Source organism: Molossus molossus, unplaced genomic scaffold (assembly GCF_014108415.1).
Source record: "Molossus molossus isolate mMolMol1 unplaced genomic scaffold, mMolMol1.p scaffold_m16_p_10, whole genome shotgun sequence".
NCBI lineage: Eukaryota > Metazoa > Chordata > Mammalia > Chiroptera > Molossidae > Molossus > Molossus molossus.
In genome coordinates, this window is record NW_023425345.1 from 54454895 (window position 1) to 54471899 (window position 17005).

Genomic DNA, 17005 nt, shown 5'->3' on the forward strand with positions numbered 1-17005 from the left:
GCCCGACAGGACAACCTTCCTTCCCTGTCTCCGCCCTTCCAGGTTGGTCCCAGCCCCGGCAGCCCGGGCGGTCTGGACCACACCCGCTTCCCTCCGGTGGCCGGTCCGCCCCCGCCGCAGTTCGCGGGAACGCTCTTCCTGGGGCGGGCGCGGGCCTAGGGCGCATGCGCCCTGACCGAAGGGCGCCTCCCTGCCCGGATCTCGCGAAGTTACGTTAGATTGGCCGCCGGTGACGGGTGGCCGGCCGGGGGCGGGAGGGCTTCTGTGATAGAAAGGGAGGTCCGCTCGGCCGGGCGCGCCGCCCCAGTGCTCTGTGGGATACTGGAAGTCTCGAGCGTCTCCTCCCGGTTCCCAGCCCTCCTCTGGCCCGCACTCATAGAAACAGCCACACACCCCCTGCCTCCCCTCTCTTCCCTCTCCGCCTCCCCCTCGCGATAAGAAGACCCGGCGGCAGGAGAGGGGATGAAGATGGCGGACGCGAAGCAGAAGCGGAACGAGCAGCTGAAGCGCTGGATCGGCTCCGAGACGGACCTCGAGCCTCCCGTGGTGAAGCGCCAGAAGACCAAGGTGAAGTTCGACGATGGCGCCGTCTTCCTGGCTGCTTGTTCCAGCGGCGACACGGACGAGGTCCTCAAGCTGCTGCATCGCGGCGCCGACATCAATTACGCCAATGTGGACGGACTCACTGCCCTGCACCAGGTCTGTGCGCCCCGCCGCCGGTTCTCTGACCCTGCAGGTCCTCCGCTCTCCCGCCGAGGCCTCCGCTCCGCTCGGGGCCTCCTGGAGCCCGGAGCGGCTCCCCGCGAGGGAAGGCGGAGGGAGGGAGGGATGGTGGAGGGACGGCGCTGGGCTGGAGGCCCCTTCAGACCAGTTGTGGTGGAGTTGGGAACCGGCCGATTTCCGGGGCAGAGGGGAAAAGGGACTGTGGTCGGTTTGGCCCGCAGGGCCAGGTGTGGACGCGTGTCTGGGATTTGGGATCGAGACCGGGAGGGATGGGTGTAGTGTGGTTGTGCTTGGGGCCCGATGTCAGTAACATACTTGGAGGACGGGAGATGCTGAAGAAAACGACCAACGAGGGGCATTAGGGACACTTGGGCAGTTGGACGTCTTTGGCTTATAGGGGCAGTGGATTTGTTGTAGTTTGTAGGACTTGATTACAGATGATGATGATGATGATGATGATGGTAATGCTGATAGTAATCAAGAGCCCTAAGCCTAGAGCCTTGAGCGGACGATTTCCTGTTTTCTCCTTTATTACTCTTGGTCACTGGGGAGGGGAAAACGGGGTGTAATTAGCTGATCTGTACCGGCTGAAAGGGAGGGGACGGGGTAGGGAAGCGTTTACCAGGGCCTTCCTACCTCCGCGGGACCCGAACGTGTTGAATGAAGTTTGCCGCAGTGTCAGAGATCCCGGAGCCCCAGGTCCTGGGGTATGCATGGGGCTCAGAAAGAGAAGAACAAACACCGACACTCCTTTCAAAGCCAGTTAGCAGGCTTTGATTTTTCTTGTGGGGGTGGTAAGCTGGTCACAAACTTTTCTCAAAATGGATGCTTTGTGCATGTTAAAGTTTTATAGTAGTCTGATTGGGATCTCTCAATGTTAGCCAAATAAGGAGAAACTATTGGCAATCCAGAGATAATGTTCCTTTGCCTTTAACAGGCCAAAAGCAACACAACCACGTAGAGTTCTGCATAAAAAGCATTTTTAGTGACGGTAACAGATGACAAGACATAGACTCTTTCCATTTTCTTAGCGGGTAACTTGGGAGTTACTAGAAAACGAATTTAGAGTAAAGCTTCCCCTTACATTGAAAAGACTTGTACAGTATCTCAAAGTTGCCCTAGTTATATGTGGAAAATTGTAGCTTTATTTTGTTTAATACTGTAACAAAAACTTGTTTGGGAGGTTAAAGTTAAGCCTTTATATCTTATGCATATTACCTTACTGCCTTTTTCACAGAGAGGTGTGTGGTGGCATTTTTCCTTTTACTTCTTCCTGTTTAATGAAGGACGATTGCTTTAAGTTTTAATTGAATTCTCATATCAAACTTGGCTTATAGCCTTTGTTTACAAAGTTGACTGGATGAACTGAAATGACTGACAAATTGCAGGACAAATCTGGAATTCAGAGTGTGGCATCCTGTAAAAATACGGTCTTTAGAACTTTCTCTGTTATTAATTCAGAGTCTGTAATGTATATGAAGCTTTTTTATTTGGCTGAAGTTTATTTTAAAGCATAGCTTAACTTTAAATTCTAAAAACATGGTGTTGAGAGTGAAAGTAAGTTTGGCATTAAAATGATAATGTAATTACATAAAATGAATCTTCAAGTTTCTTTCAAGTGTGATTTATACATTTTAATGTGGAATTGATTCTGAAAGACAGTTATTGTATGCCGGAAGTCAGGATACAGTTGGGTAATGGTTTTACATCAAAATATTTTATTAAAATAGTTAAATAGAAATGTGAAGTTACTACTGTTGTGGAGGAATGCAATTTGTGGAAAATTTCTAATATTTATTGGCTGAGGAAGGCTGAGAAAAATCATGTAACAGGCCTCTTAAAGGTTTCTGTTTTTAAAATTTCCTCTCAATTTGGACATGTTGCAAGAATGATCAGACTTACCACTGTCTTCTTGAATAACTGAATTCAGGGGTTAGTTTGGCATTATATAGGTGTAGTCTTTTTTGGGTATTTAGTTTGAACTGATAAGCACTTAAGCAGACGTTTTCTAGGTTTATTATGCATAATCATTTGCATAACTTTTGGTTTTGAATTATCTGCACATTCCTTAAATCAGCGAAGCCAAAATCTTTAAAATATCAGGCATTAACATTTTTATTACCTCTTCTCCACTCTCATTTCTCCTTTATTAACTCGTGTATGTTTTCCCCCATTGTGATTGTGGGTACAAGGAGGTTGCCTGGGGCAAATTCAGGACAACAGATAGTGAAAGGTGATAAATAAAACTCATTCAAATAAAAGAAATGCAAGAAAATGTTAAGCTTTTAAGGAATCTCTTGAATGCTGCTTGTTTTAAACACCTAAATTATAAAACCTAAAGCTGACCCACTGATTTCACTGATTTGTTTAATAGTCCTTGAATTTTTTTTAGCCTCTCAAAAGATCATAGAATACTTAAAATGTTTTTACTAGATTAATTATTGCTTAGTGTTTTGGAATATTCATTTACTTTTTTGGTTCTGATCAAGTGTCCTAAATTTCACTGTCAGGAGAAAAGTTTTAGGGACTTAACAACACACATAATACACTTTTTAATTTAACATTTTATTTTCATTTTTTAATATAAGCAGCTTATATTTAAAATTTTATTATTCGTTAAATGTGCTCTCATCAGAAGTTACAAAAAATAATAATTTTTTGGCTATTCTTTTTGTATACAAATATGTCATGCAGCCCTGGACGGTGTGGCTCAGTTGGTTGGAGCGTCTTCCCCTGCAGCAGAAGGTTGTGGGTTCGATTCCCTGTCAGGACACATACATAGCTTGCAGGTTTGATCCCAGCGCTACTGGAGGCAACTAACTGATCCATGTCTCTCTCTCACATCAGTGTCTCTCTCTGCCCCCCCCCCCCCCGCCCCTGCTTCTTTCACTCTCTAAAATCAGTTTTTAAAAGAAAGAAATATGTCATGCATATAGGGGAAAAAAGCAGGGTTTCTTGTCAAATTTCCTAACTTGGTCTCTAGAATAGCCCACTCCCCATATAGAAAACCATATGGAGATTATGATGTAAACATCTGATTTTTCTAGAACTGAGGTCTAGAGTAGATTTTCATTTCTACAGTGGGCGATAATCAGCTCTGTTTTTATAACTACCTGTTAGTTTTACACTTAATGTGATCTTTATAAAGATTTTAGGAGAGTAATAATAGAATTTTTATTGAACGTTTTATTGCTGATTCTTACTAATATTGGTGTGCATAAAATTCAAGACTGAGATTTCTTCACTAATTTTTAGTTTAGCCTTTTGTTTTTTACCTAAAAATTGTATGTACTTCCTCTGTGCCAGTGACTTCTAAGTCAGTTTCCATTTCTCACATTTCTGCAGAGCTCCAATCCCTCATTTTCTACTGATGGTGTATTGATTTATTATTCAATATATTATGATTTTATATTTAAAAATATATCTTTAAGTTATAACAAATAGAGGTCCATCGTTCTTGCGATAGAATAACAATTACTGTACTGTATTTACATTTACCTTAGTGATTTCTTCAAAGGGTCTTTTTCAAACATGGATTTTCATAATTGTAACTTAGTTTTATAATCTACTTTTATCACTTCAACCTGAAATGAAACTTTTCTTTCTTCACCAGGTCTACTCTTCTCATTGATGCCTGTTTCTATTAATGATGTCATTAATCTCTGGATCAAGCTTTAAACATTTTAATTATTGTTTCCGCATCTCCTTGTCTATATTTATCCCATCTGTCTTTACATTTGCCTTTGCATCAATTCTTTTCCTTGCCGTTCTCACTATCAACCTACTTCATACCTTTATTATTTATTTATTTATTTTTTATCCTCACCCGAGGACATTTTCCCATTTTTTTGTTCAGATAGAGTGGGAGGGAGAGAGAGGAACAGAGAGAGAGAGAATGAAACATCAATGTGAAAGGAACACATCGAGTGGCTGCCACCCACACGACCGACCAGGGCCGGGGACAAACTGCAACCGAGGTACGCGCCCATAGCGGGAACCGAACCCAGGTCTCTCAGGACCGCAGGTCGACGCTCTAACCGCTGAGCCAAACCAGCCAGGGCCATACCTTTATTATTTTTATTCCCAGAGTTTGGTAATAGCTAATTGCTTTCCGCACATCTCTGGTCCAGTCCAGCATTTGTATTGGTATTTGACTAATCTTTTTTTTTTCATCCTCACCCGAGGACATTTTTCCATTTTTTGTACAGATAGAGTGGGAGGGTGAGAGAGAAAGAGAGAGAGAGGGAAACATCGATGTGAAGGGGACACATCGAGTGGCTGCCACCCACACGACCAACCAGGGCCGGGGACAAACTGCAACCGAGGCACATGCCCTTAGCTGGAACTGAACCCGGGTCTCTCCGGACCGCAGGTGGACGCTCTAACCGCTGAGCCAAACCGGCCAGGGCTTGACTAATCTTTTAATGCAACCACTTTGTGTCACTTCTTAAAATTCAGATTTAAAGTGTTTCATTATTTAATTTATACCTGATATATCTCCATTATGTTATAATTTTTACTCTTTACTTTTTTATTTCCATGCCCATGGTCATACTTTTTCTGCCACTAGGGTATCCTCCTTCTCCTTTGCTAGTCAAAATCTTAATCATTCTTCAGGATTCAACTCAATTGCCAGCCAGAAAGGATCTTTCTGTCTTTTGAATTCATATAATACTGTGGCACTGGAGAGACATTCCTCAGAGGTGCTCACTGTACCTTATAGTTCTGCCTATTAAAACACTTCTTACTGAATAGTGTTTGTTAGTTTGTCTTTCCTGGATGACTCTAAGGGCTCAGTGTCACATTTTATATTTCCAGAGCCTGGCACATAGTAGGTGCCCACTAAAGATTTATTTAATTGTTTCTTTTGCCTTGTGTCATAGATATGAAGTTTATTTGTATGTTATAAGATATATCTTCAACATCTTTACATCCAGATACTTAGAATATTGTTCCTGCACATAGTAGAACTTGCATGTTTATAAAGAAATGAAAAACGTTGTTGTAGATCTTCTGTACAGTTTATTATTATTATTATTATTATTATTATCTTGAGATTTAAAAAATTCTTAATATTAACGGTTTTCCTATTAAAAAATCCTCAATCTGTTTAAATCTTGTTTAAGTGATAGAAAAACATTCAGTTGAGTTATTGATTAATTTGATACCTTCTTTATAAGTGTCTGAACTTTATCCTGTACAAGACTACAAAGTAGAATTAGATCCATGTTCTATGTGATTATAATTTTAAAATACTAAAGCTATACTTTTCCATTCAGATACATTTAGTATTAAATCTTTTTGTGCTCAAAATACAAATTTTATCAAATTCTAAGGGAGACATTTGAAACTTCTTTGTAAAAATATGTGACTCCCATCTTGTCAGTAAAAGGAATACTTTTGTGCAGTCTTTTCTTAAGTGCTTAATCTTCTGAGCCAGTCCGTTTTCACTGGATTGTAATCTGAAATGTAACTCTCTTTTTAAAAGTATTTTAATAGGGCTACTTAAAGTGTTTTCCAACCAGAAGGAAAAGAAACTAGAAGCAGCTGATATTGAGTCTTTTATTAGGCAATCATGTAATTGGTATATATGAGAAATCTATTTAAAACTGAATAAAGAGTTTATAATTATTTACCCTTTTTTTTTTTTTGGTTTTGGTTTTGATGGGAGATATTAAGATCTTGGAAGAATCTATTAGATCACTTGTAAATAATGTTAAAATATGTGCTTAAAAGAATGTAGTTTAAATTATTTTCTCCACCTAATATTCTTGTTAGAAAGCCATAACACTTGAAGTTGATGGCTCTTAAAATTTTTTATTGAAATTATCCTAAATCCATTTTTTTAAGTACCCCATCTAAACAAACAAAACTTCTAACCCCATACTGGCCCCTCACTTCCTGCAAATAAATGGACAATCCTAGCCATATATGGGTTGTGCTGGTAGGGCATTAGTGCTCACACTGTTGCTGTTACAATGCCTTCTCTGCAGTTACTGCCTTTGTGCTTCCTGGCAGCAGTTTTGTGGTCTGACTTTGAAGTGTCACAACCAAGACCATCTTTCACTTGCTTCAGCTACAGTGTGATTGCAAACTGTGACTGAGCATTTTCTAGTGTAGCCAGGTAGAAGTACTAGATGAAATAGAGAATTTTTTTTTCATCATCCATTTGTTACCATATTTTACAAAATACTGTTCACATAAGAAAAGTACTCGTACTTTAAAAAAAATCTAGCTAGATGATTTTTAATATATAACTCTTTAGGGAGGGGGTATAAAACACTGTTTTTGTTACTGCTGTAACATGTTACTTTTTGACACTTCCCAAAGTTTCTATTTTCATTGCATCTCTGTCTGCAAAAAATTGCCATTTTTACCTCACTTTTCTTGTCAAAGTGTGAATTTCAACAATTATGTTGAAAAGATGGAGTATTGGAGTTTTGGTATACCTCTTTGAAAGGTTGAAAATCTCTAACAGTCATTTTGTGCTTATTCTAAGTTGGGGTTAAATATGTAGTAGCCATGAGTTATCGCAGTGTTTTATTGTGTTGGCTGGTGAACTTTTGCTGAGGATTTGTTATTTGTAAAACCCTATGGTAGGTACACTTGCAACCAGTATCTCATTTAATTCTCAGAATGTCCTTTTTCTCTTGATCAAGGTTACTGAGGTAATACACAGCAGAGCTGGGTTCTAACTAAGTTCTGTCTGGTTCCAAAAGCCCAAACTATGCTAGATGTCATCTCTTAAGTCTGTAGAAGAAAGTACATATTCTTAAGTCTTCCAGTCATTATGGTTGATGATTAGTAGTTGGAAGTTTCCCCCATTAGTAAGCAGAGAATCAAATAAAGCACACATATATATAATTTTTTTTTCATTTACTTTTGTTTTAGCTAGCCACACTTTTAAGAACTTTCTATGGTAATTGAAATGCAGTAGTACCATCAAAATCTGTCCTAAATTTTAAGGACTGCCAATATTGTGTTTAGCCGTTATATGGAGAATATTTGATTAAGTGCTTTGGGAAATTTCAAAGGAAGTTACAGTAGCAACAAAAGTTGTTTGTTTTTAGGACACAGGGTTAAATCTTTAAACATTTTCATTTTCCTTTATTGTAATAACAGTTTACATTGTTGCTTTAGGCATTTTTATATATTCATTCACAGTAAATGCTTTATATACACACATTCTTGATTGTTTTAATGAAAACATAAATTTTAGGTAAACTCATATCACTGATATAAGTTTGTCACTATCATTCTCTGTGCAGTGATTATTGGTATTTATAATTAGGACTTGAGACATTGCATGAAATGCTAATAAAATTATTTGAAATAACTCCTAAATTAGTAAAACAAACTATAATGTTAATCATGTTTGATTTCAATTTTTAGTAAGAGTGTTCAAGTTATAAGAATATTTCATTCCTAAAATCATTTTTCAGCCTTTAGCAAAATTATATTTCAGATCTTAACTTAGAAAAGGCAATAGAATTTTTTTTCTTTTTTACCGGTAAGTGAGAGCACCATTTGAAATGTGATTTGCTTGTTGTCCATCAAATAATTGATTCCCAGAATTTTACATTTCATAGACCATTAGTATGTTTTTAAAATTTTTGATTAATAAAAGAAGATAGCCTAATTTTTATTTTGCCATGTTTGGGCATTAAAAACAACCCGATCACATTCTATCATCATCATTTCATAGATACAAATAATATTTTAACAACAAAAGATTATAGGATATAAATATGTTCAAATAAAGGATCGGGATTTCACAAACCAATCTACAATATTGCTGTAGTGACAACAGATGTTCTGGATGCTTTTTAATGCAAGTAGAAAGAGTAATTGAGGGTAAACAGATTTCATAACTCTATTTCCTGTCTCCTCCTTTTGGGTAGGATATGATAGAGTAGATAGTGTGGCAGGCTAGATCGCCAGGGTGCAAGCACTTGGTCCCTGATTACCCAGTAAGGAACAAAAAATAATTTGCCTGAAGAGATTGGTGAAAGCTTTCTTTAGGTGCCACTGACTTCCTACTTACATTTCCATAAGACTTTGCACATGTAATCTTCCTCTGGAATGTCTTTGCAGTTTGTTTATATTAAGGCACAACTTAAAGCACAAAGTGTGGACTTGCTTGACCACTGGGGCACACAGTGATGGTCTAACTTACTGTTTAAATTTGATGCTTGTACACTATCTGCTTTGGTTAGTGTATCTTATCTCCTGACAAAATAGTGAATTCCTTCAAGTAGGTGTGTTGATACATTTTTCTTTAAATTCCTTTGGTAACTCCATTTTTAGCAGGTGCATAGTACATATTTGGTTTTAAAAATTTGAACATGGGCCCTGGCTGGTTTGGCTCAGCGGTTGGAGCGTTGGCCAGCGGTCCAGCGAGACCCGGTTTCAGTTCCCGCTAAGGGCACATACTTCGGTTGCAGTTTATCCCCCGGCTCTGGTTGGGGTTGTGTGGGTGGCAGCCAGTCGATGTGTCTGTTTCACATTGATGTTTCTCTCTCTCTCTCGCTCTCCCTTCCCTCCCACTCTATCTGAAGATAAATGGAAAAAAAAAAAAAAATTTTGAGCACGGAATAAACTAATCTGTAAAGAGCTGAGTTCATAGAAAACAAAATGATGACAGTCAAAATTTGGCAGGATTTTATATTTATTTTTGAAATGGAATATATTCCTGATTACCAGTACAAGTAGAATTTTGCTCAGTTTATGTAACATTTTAAAAATGAGTTTCTTTAAACAAATCATTGGGTGTTTGTTTAGAAAAGGAATCGCTAGCATACTGGCATTAGAAACTAATTCATATTTTCTAACAATTTTAATCACACTTTTTTTCCTAAATACCATTTTCACTATGGATTCCTGTATGTCAGTATTTTCTGACCTTATTAGTATTTTGGTTGTTTATCTTTTCATTGTTGTGCTGGCTAACCATAAAAAGACAAATTTGAGCTCTGTGTTACTGCTCTAAGTGTGCTTGCTCGGCTTGAATCTTGAATGTTCTTTCATGGGTGGAGACATTCCACATTGTCATGTGTCATATAGGCATTTCTGAAATGACATTCAGTAGGAACCATGGAAAGAAATGAAGGCATTCCTCAGCTGTCACCTTTTTAGTAATCTATTTAAATGCATCATGTGCATTGAGTGAGATATTCTTTAGGGAGAGCTTCACTGAATAAAAAGTATTACTTTAACTTGATTATTAACTCATATTTGAGATGAAATTACTTTTTGTTTAAAATGTTCTTTAACAAAAAAAAAACATAAGACTGTAGAAAGTTGTGTCATTTTCTTGAATACTTGCATAGAGCAAAGGAGAAATTTTATGAGGTGTAAATTGATACCCTCTTAGAAATTAACCATGTAGGAAAGTATATTATCTTTACTTTGTATTAAACATACTAACAACGTATATACATTTTATTTGCCTTCAAAATTATTTTAGATGGTTATAATAAACTTATTTCAATATTTATACTTTTGCTTGAAATATTTCTGGAAGTCTTCTTTTAGAGCTTCAGCTCCAGAACATTCTTTTGAATATTTTCAGTGTTGAGGGTTTTTGGATTTTTAAAATTCTTTCAAGAGAGTGTTTTAATTTTGAAAATGATAGTCATTTGGAGACAAGTCTGGTGGATAGGTAAATCATGGTTAATAAATGCTATCCATTATTAGATTATATTTTCTAAAAAGCTTATTCTTAATTGGAGCATGATCATAAAAAGGCCGTGTTGGATTTTAGTTACCTCTTTTGACATTGTTTGGACTTGAGTATGCTTTGGAGTTTCTTTATGATTAACCTAGTGTAACTCTTCATTTGTTTTCTAGATTTTTGCGTGAAGGTTATATAGCTTGTGATTTGAATGTGGTCTTTTTTTAATGGATGTATTTTCCACAAAAGAATTTAATGATGTTTTTGACAGATCATGACACTGTGTTTTATTAAGTGCTACTGTTTTCTCAGAGATATGTTAATTTGTACAGTTTTGCTTAAAAAGATTAAAACCTTTCTTTTTCAGCAATTTCTATATTCTTTCCAAGTACATGGAAAATCTGCATAAAACTTTGCCTCATATTCAAGGTTTTATTCTTTCAAAATATCTATTGCTAGTTAACTCTTCCAGTCATAATTTTACAGTAAATTGTCTTTAAATTTCTGATCTTCTCAATGTTTTTATCTTAGGTTGTAGTACATGAAAATGTGTTGAGTAATTATTAAGCCTAGAATGCCTTCTACTCCTTTTGTCTTCCCTATCATTGTTTTATTTTTAAACATGGCTTATTTTCACGTTTGTTTACTGTTTTATATGTATTTTAGCTCAAAAAATTAATAAAAATATTTATTTAAATACTTAAAGTATCAACAAGAAATATTAAAAAAAGAAATGAAATTAAATCCTATCCAAATTTTCATGGCTGGAGGTAGCTCCATTTAACAAACTATAGAAATGATCCCTGAAAATATAGGCTTAGTAGCCACATTTAAAACTTTGATAAATTTCTTTTATCTCTTTCTCTAATATAATTTTCTATACTTAGGCTTTATTTTCTGGTTTATAATCTGCTTCTCATAGTATACACTTCTAGAAATATTTCTCTATTAATGAATATTGATTTCATTGTGTGTATTATATGTGTGCGAGTACACATGCACATTCCAAAATTTATTTTCTTAGTTGTTTGATGAACATTTAGTATATTTCCATTTTTTTTTATATGGTGGATATTATACTATATGTACATCGGCGATTTTCAACTGATGTGCCACAAGACTTTTTAAAACATGTAATACCTGACTGTTTAGTCAGGGGCAAATAAAAAACTGACAACAGCCAACACAACAATAGCCATCCAGTGTGAATGAATCAAAATTATACCTTTGTGTGTGTGTGTGTGTGTGTGTGTGTGTGAAATCGGCAAAAAATACAATACACTTTTTGGTGTGCTGCGGAATTTTAGTAATGTGTGCAGTGAGATGGAGAAGGTTGAAAATCACTCGTCTACATCTTTGCTCACTCATGACATTGTATTGCTAGGGTTCTTAGAAATTTTACCTGCAATTTTATATGTTTTACCCAAAATAACATGCTGCTTTAATGTTTGTGAATGTAAAATACATTTTCAGTAAAGTTTCTAGTATATCTAGTAGTGTAGAAGACTAACCCTGAAAGTCCTGCTAACACATATCTGTTACATTCATAATGTGATGATGTCATCTTTCTTCTCTTATCACTCATAAACAAATCTGTTTTATTACTTTGTTAGTCTGTTATAATAATAAAATTTGTGTTGTTTAAGCTTTTAATACATTAAAGTGTTAGTATTTTACATAGATATATGATGCTGTTATCCTTTTAAGTTAGTTATTAACTCATTCGTGCAGCACATAGATACATTATTATTTACAGTAGACCTGCTACTGTACTATAAAAACATCGGTTCCTGCCTGCATGTGGTATACAATCTAGTGGAAATGGCAGTGTGAACAAATAATTACAATTTTAGTAAAATGTTAGAATAGGATGAGGTGAAAGTTTTTATTAAGGGGATTTAATCTAGAATGTCAGGCATTCCTGAGAAAGTTAGGTTTAAATTGTAGTTAATTTAATAGGTGTCTTGAGCCCTGCTCCCTTCTTGTTTGTCCTCTGAATGCCTCTGTTCAGTTTCTCTTTTTGATCTATTTTCTTTCTTAAAGAAGAATGTTTCAAAGTTTTGTTACATGTCAGTTTTTTCTTTTCATTCATTCCTAGAGTTTCAACTGTTTTCTTTGTATGTGAATTGTTCTCCTTTTTATAAAGTCCACATTGTATTTTTGACATCATCATTCATTCTTCGTTTTACTAAACTAAAATCTCAGAATCATCTTGTTTTCTTCTTTACTACCTACATACAGTCAATAATTTCTTTTGCATACACAGCTGCAAAAGAAATACTCCCAAATTCATACTAGCTTTTAGATATTCTTTATTTCTAATTTTAATTTTTATTGAAATTTTTGGGGGTGACATTGTTTAACAAAGTTATATAGTTTTCTGGTGTACAGTTCTATAATACATCATCTGTATATTGTATGTTCACGACCCCAAGATACCCATTTAAAGGTCTACTCTGTGCCATATACTACTAAGTGCTGGGGGGATATATTTTAAAGCAACACTACCCTCACGGAGTTTACAGTAAAATGAAATTACTTAGCCATCAGGGAAGTACAAATCAAAATCATGATGAGTAACCACTCTACAACCACTAAATGGCTATAATAAAACAAAGGTAATACCAAGTGTTGACTGGGTATGGGGAAATTAAACCTTCCTAGACTGCTGGTAATGATAATTAATGTAAAATGGTGTATCCACTTTCAAAACAGTCTGACAGTTCCTCAAAAGGTTAAACATAGAGTTACCATATAGAAAATACATCTATGAGAATTAAAACATATATCTCCATGAAACCCTGTACATTAATGTTCATAGCAGCATTGTTCATAATAGCCAGAAGGAATAAACAACACAAATGTCTATCAGTTGATGAATGGATACATAAAATGTGGTATATTTTGTTACTGGAGTCAGTGGAATATTATTGGGCAATAAAAAGAAACAAAATCCTGCCCTGGCGGGAAGGCTCAGTTGGTTGGAGCACCGACCTGTACACCAAAGGTTGCAGTTTCAATTCCCAGTCAGGGCACATACCTGGGTTGTGGGCTAGATCTCCAGTCAGGGCACATGTGGGAAGCAACCAATCTATGGTTTTCTCTGACAGCAATGTTTCTCTCTTTCTCCCTCCTCCTTCTTCCCCCCTTCCTCTCTCTAAAATCAATAAACATATCCTTAGATGAGGATTACATAAAAAGAAACAAAGTACTGATACTTTTCGCCACATAGATGAATCTTGAAGACATTATGCTAATTGAAGATCAGTCACAAAAGACCACATATTGTATGATTCCAGTTTATATGCAATGTTCAGAATAGGCAAATCTATAGAGACAGAAAATAGGTTGTTCTTTAAAGGGTGGAGGTGTTGAGGGCAAGTTGAGAGTGACTGCTAATAAGTATAACATTCTTTTTTTAGGGTGATAAAAATGCTCTAAAATTGATTGTAGTGATTGTACAACTCTGAATATACTAAAACTTTTAATTGTACACTTGAAATTGGTTATGTGTGGATTATATGTCAGTAAGCTTTTTTTTTTTAAAGAATGAAATTACTTATGTTATTGATCAGTGTTTACTGCTAAAAATTGAGGCATTGACAGAGTCTGTAATTATGTTCTGCCTGCCCCAAATCCCAGCATAGGCTTGGTAGTCATCACTGTAGTATGATTGCAAAGAAGAAATTATTCCTGCCCTAATACAGCTTGCAGTGCACTATGGTACATAGATAGATACACAGGTAATTATACATTTATGTCAGTTATGTGTAATGATATTATTTTTTCTTTGTTGATTTTTAGAGAGAGAGGAAAGATGAGGGGGGGAGAGAGAGAGACCTCAATGAGAGAGAACATGGATTGGCCTCCTCCTGCATGCCCCCTACTGGATATTTGGCCCACAACCTGGGCATGTGCCCTGACAGGGAATCGAACCGGCGACTTCTTGGGCGCATACCTGGGTTGCAGTTTGTCCACGGCCCTGGTTGGTCGTGCGGGTGGCAAACACTTGATGTGTCCCTTTCACATCAATGTTTCTCTCTCTCTCTCTCTCTTCCTCTCTCCCTCTCACTCTGTCTGAACACTGAGCCACACCAGCCGGGCTGTGTAATGATATTTAATGGTAGTAGTACAGAGTGCTATGGAAGTTCATGAAAGTACATCTCACCTAGATTTGGGGAGGGGGGAATGCTTACTGGAGTGATCAGTAAAGTTAGCCCAGGTTTTAAGGGAGGGAAAGGTATAGGAAACTATTTCAGAGAGAGGGAATAGCATATGCAAAGAGCTGGAAGTAAACTGTTGAAAGATTTTAATCAGGTTTAATGGAACAAGCAAAATTTTCTTTTTAAGAAAAATTACTTTGCTGTGTTGAGAAGGCACTGAAAAGAGGACAAGACTATAGGTAGGGAGACTAGGTTAGGATGTTTAGTAGCCTAAGAGAGATACTAGTTGGTGGCTGGCAGTGGAGTTGGAAAATAATAGACGGACAGGGCATATTTAAGAAACAGAATTGGTGCCCTGGCCGGTTTGGCTCAGCGGTTAGAGCATCTGGCCTGCGGTCCAGAGAGACCCGGGTTCGGTTGCTGCTAAGGGCACGTACCTCGGTTGCAGTTTGTCCCCGGCCCTGGTCGGTTGTTCAAGTGGCAACTCGATGTGTCCCTTTCACGTCAATGTTTCTCTCTCTCTCTCTCTCTCTCTCTCTCTCTCTCTCTCCCTCCCTCCCTCCCTCCCCTCCTTCCCTCCCTCCCACTATATCTGAACAAAAAATGGAAAAATGTCCTCGAGTGAGGATAAAAAAAAAAAAAAAAGAAAAGAATTGGTAGCAATTGGAAATGGATTGGCCTGAGGGAATAGGAGTCAACAATTCACACTGCTCTTGGTTTCTGTTTTGGACTACTAGGTAAATAGCAGTGCTTTCCACAGCATGCATTCATTTAGTAAATACTTGGTGTGCTTACTGTATAGGTCAGGAGCAGAGTATTTTTGAATGATAAGTAAGTGTGAAATGTATGCTAGAGGATATACAGGATGTTGAGCTAGCATGGACGAGGGATGACCTACTTATAAATAGTGTATCAAAATCTTGTCTGGAGGTGTTTTTTGTTTTTAATTTGTTTGTTTTGTTTTGTCTTGGACTTAGCCTGTTTTCTTAGGTCTTTTTGGTTATCTGGAAGTGTGAATACCAAATGTAAAACAATTTATGAGGCTGCAGAAAAACCACAGGCTAAAAGATGGTTAGTTTTTTTTAAGAGTTTGTGAAACATTTAAAAATAATGCAAAATTTTGTGATTGTTTTAATGTACCTTTCAGTTAGAAAAATTAATTAAGAACTCCTAGGTATGACCAAATTTACTTTTATGATAGTGTGTGACAGGGCAGAGTATGTGATTTTAGAAGTATGGGGAAGAGTGGAGCATAGATCTGTTATAGAGGACTAAAGAAGTAGTAGTAGTAACAATCTAAATGACTTTTATTGCCTGAAATAATGCACTGTGAAAATAAGGTCATAGGTTAAAATAAGAGGCAAGAGTACATTTTCTCAGAGCATGTTGGATTTTGCTAAGAATTGAACAGATCAAGAATGTATTCAACAATCTTTAACTTCCCTTGGTTTCTAGATTTACTAAATGGTATTTTCAGGGAAAATAAAGATAAAATATTAGTTATAACTAAGAAACTTTTCTTTTACCTAATATATTTTAATATCACTTTTCTTGAAATATTACTAGAGTTGCTTTGAGTATTTGTGACTTTATTGAAAATTTAAAGTTTTTTAAAGTTGCACAGTTAATGAGAAAAGTAGCAGTTGTACAGAAAAGTTATTTGGGTTGTTTTGACTTGGAGTAAGCATAATTAGACTTGTTTCAGCCTAAATGAGACAAGAAATGGTTATCATATATATAAGCTTTAACTCAAAATTAATGTGGTATCTTTTTCCCCTTAAAACCTACCCTTAACATTTAAAGTTAATCTTGGGGTAGAGGTTATGTGTTTGCTTGTTTTATATGTGAAATAGACTAATAGTATATAAATTGTTCTGAAACCACTTAAATGTCAAAAAGTTAGTTGCAAGGTCCAGCTGGTGTGGCTCAGTGGATTGAGCGTTGTCCCATGGACTGAGAGGTCCTGGTTTGATTCCAGGTTAGGGCACATGTCTGGGTTTCCGGCTCCATCCCCAGTGAGGGGCATGCAGGAGGCAGCCAATTGATGTTTATCTTTCTCTCTCTCTTTTCCTTTCTCTCTAAAAAAAAAAAAAAAAATCAATAAAAACATATTTTTAAAAAACTAGTTGCAAGACAAAATGTATGGTATGATTCCATTTGGAGGCAAAAATTGTGTAGAAAAAAAAATCTGGGGAAATTACCCCAACTATTAACAGTGGTGTCTCTGGGAGGGAAACATAGCAGAGTTTGAATTATGCAATTTTTAAATCTCTTACAACAAGCAGGAAAAAAAAGATGAAGATGAATCTGAAATGAAGAATAATGCCTAAATGTATTAAGTATTCATTTAGAAAAAGTAACATAATTAATGAATTTTAGTCTTTGGCCACTCAAGGAAGCTAGTATTGATGATTAATATTTCTATATTATGCCTGCCTTTTCTCTC

General features: G+C 36.7%; 1 protein-coding gene across 6 annotated transcripts in view; it reads left to right on the forward strand.

Annotated features, from left to right (window-relative positions):
• The first annotated feature begins 249 nt into the window (after positions 1-249).
• PPP1R12A (protein phosphatase 1 regulatory subunit 12A) overlaps positions 250-17005 on the forward strand; it is a 160112-nt gene continuing 143356 nt past the window's right edge. For 3 of the 6 annotated variants that reach the window (XR_004958268.1, XM_036250856.1, XM_036250855.1), the window contains exon 1: positions 251-699. Coding sequence is in view for 5 of the 6 variants with exons in the window: in XM_036250856.1 (XP_036106749.1) it covers positions 463-699 (237 nt within the window). In the remaining variant the exon portion in view is untranslated. Of the gene's footprint in view, positions 700-17005 lie in introns of all 6 variants that reach the window. The other 3 variants (XM_036250853.1, XM_036250854.1, XM_036250857.1) reach the window with 2 other exon arrangements.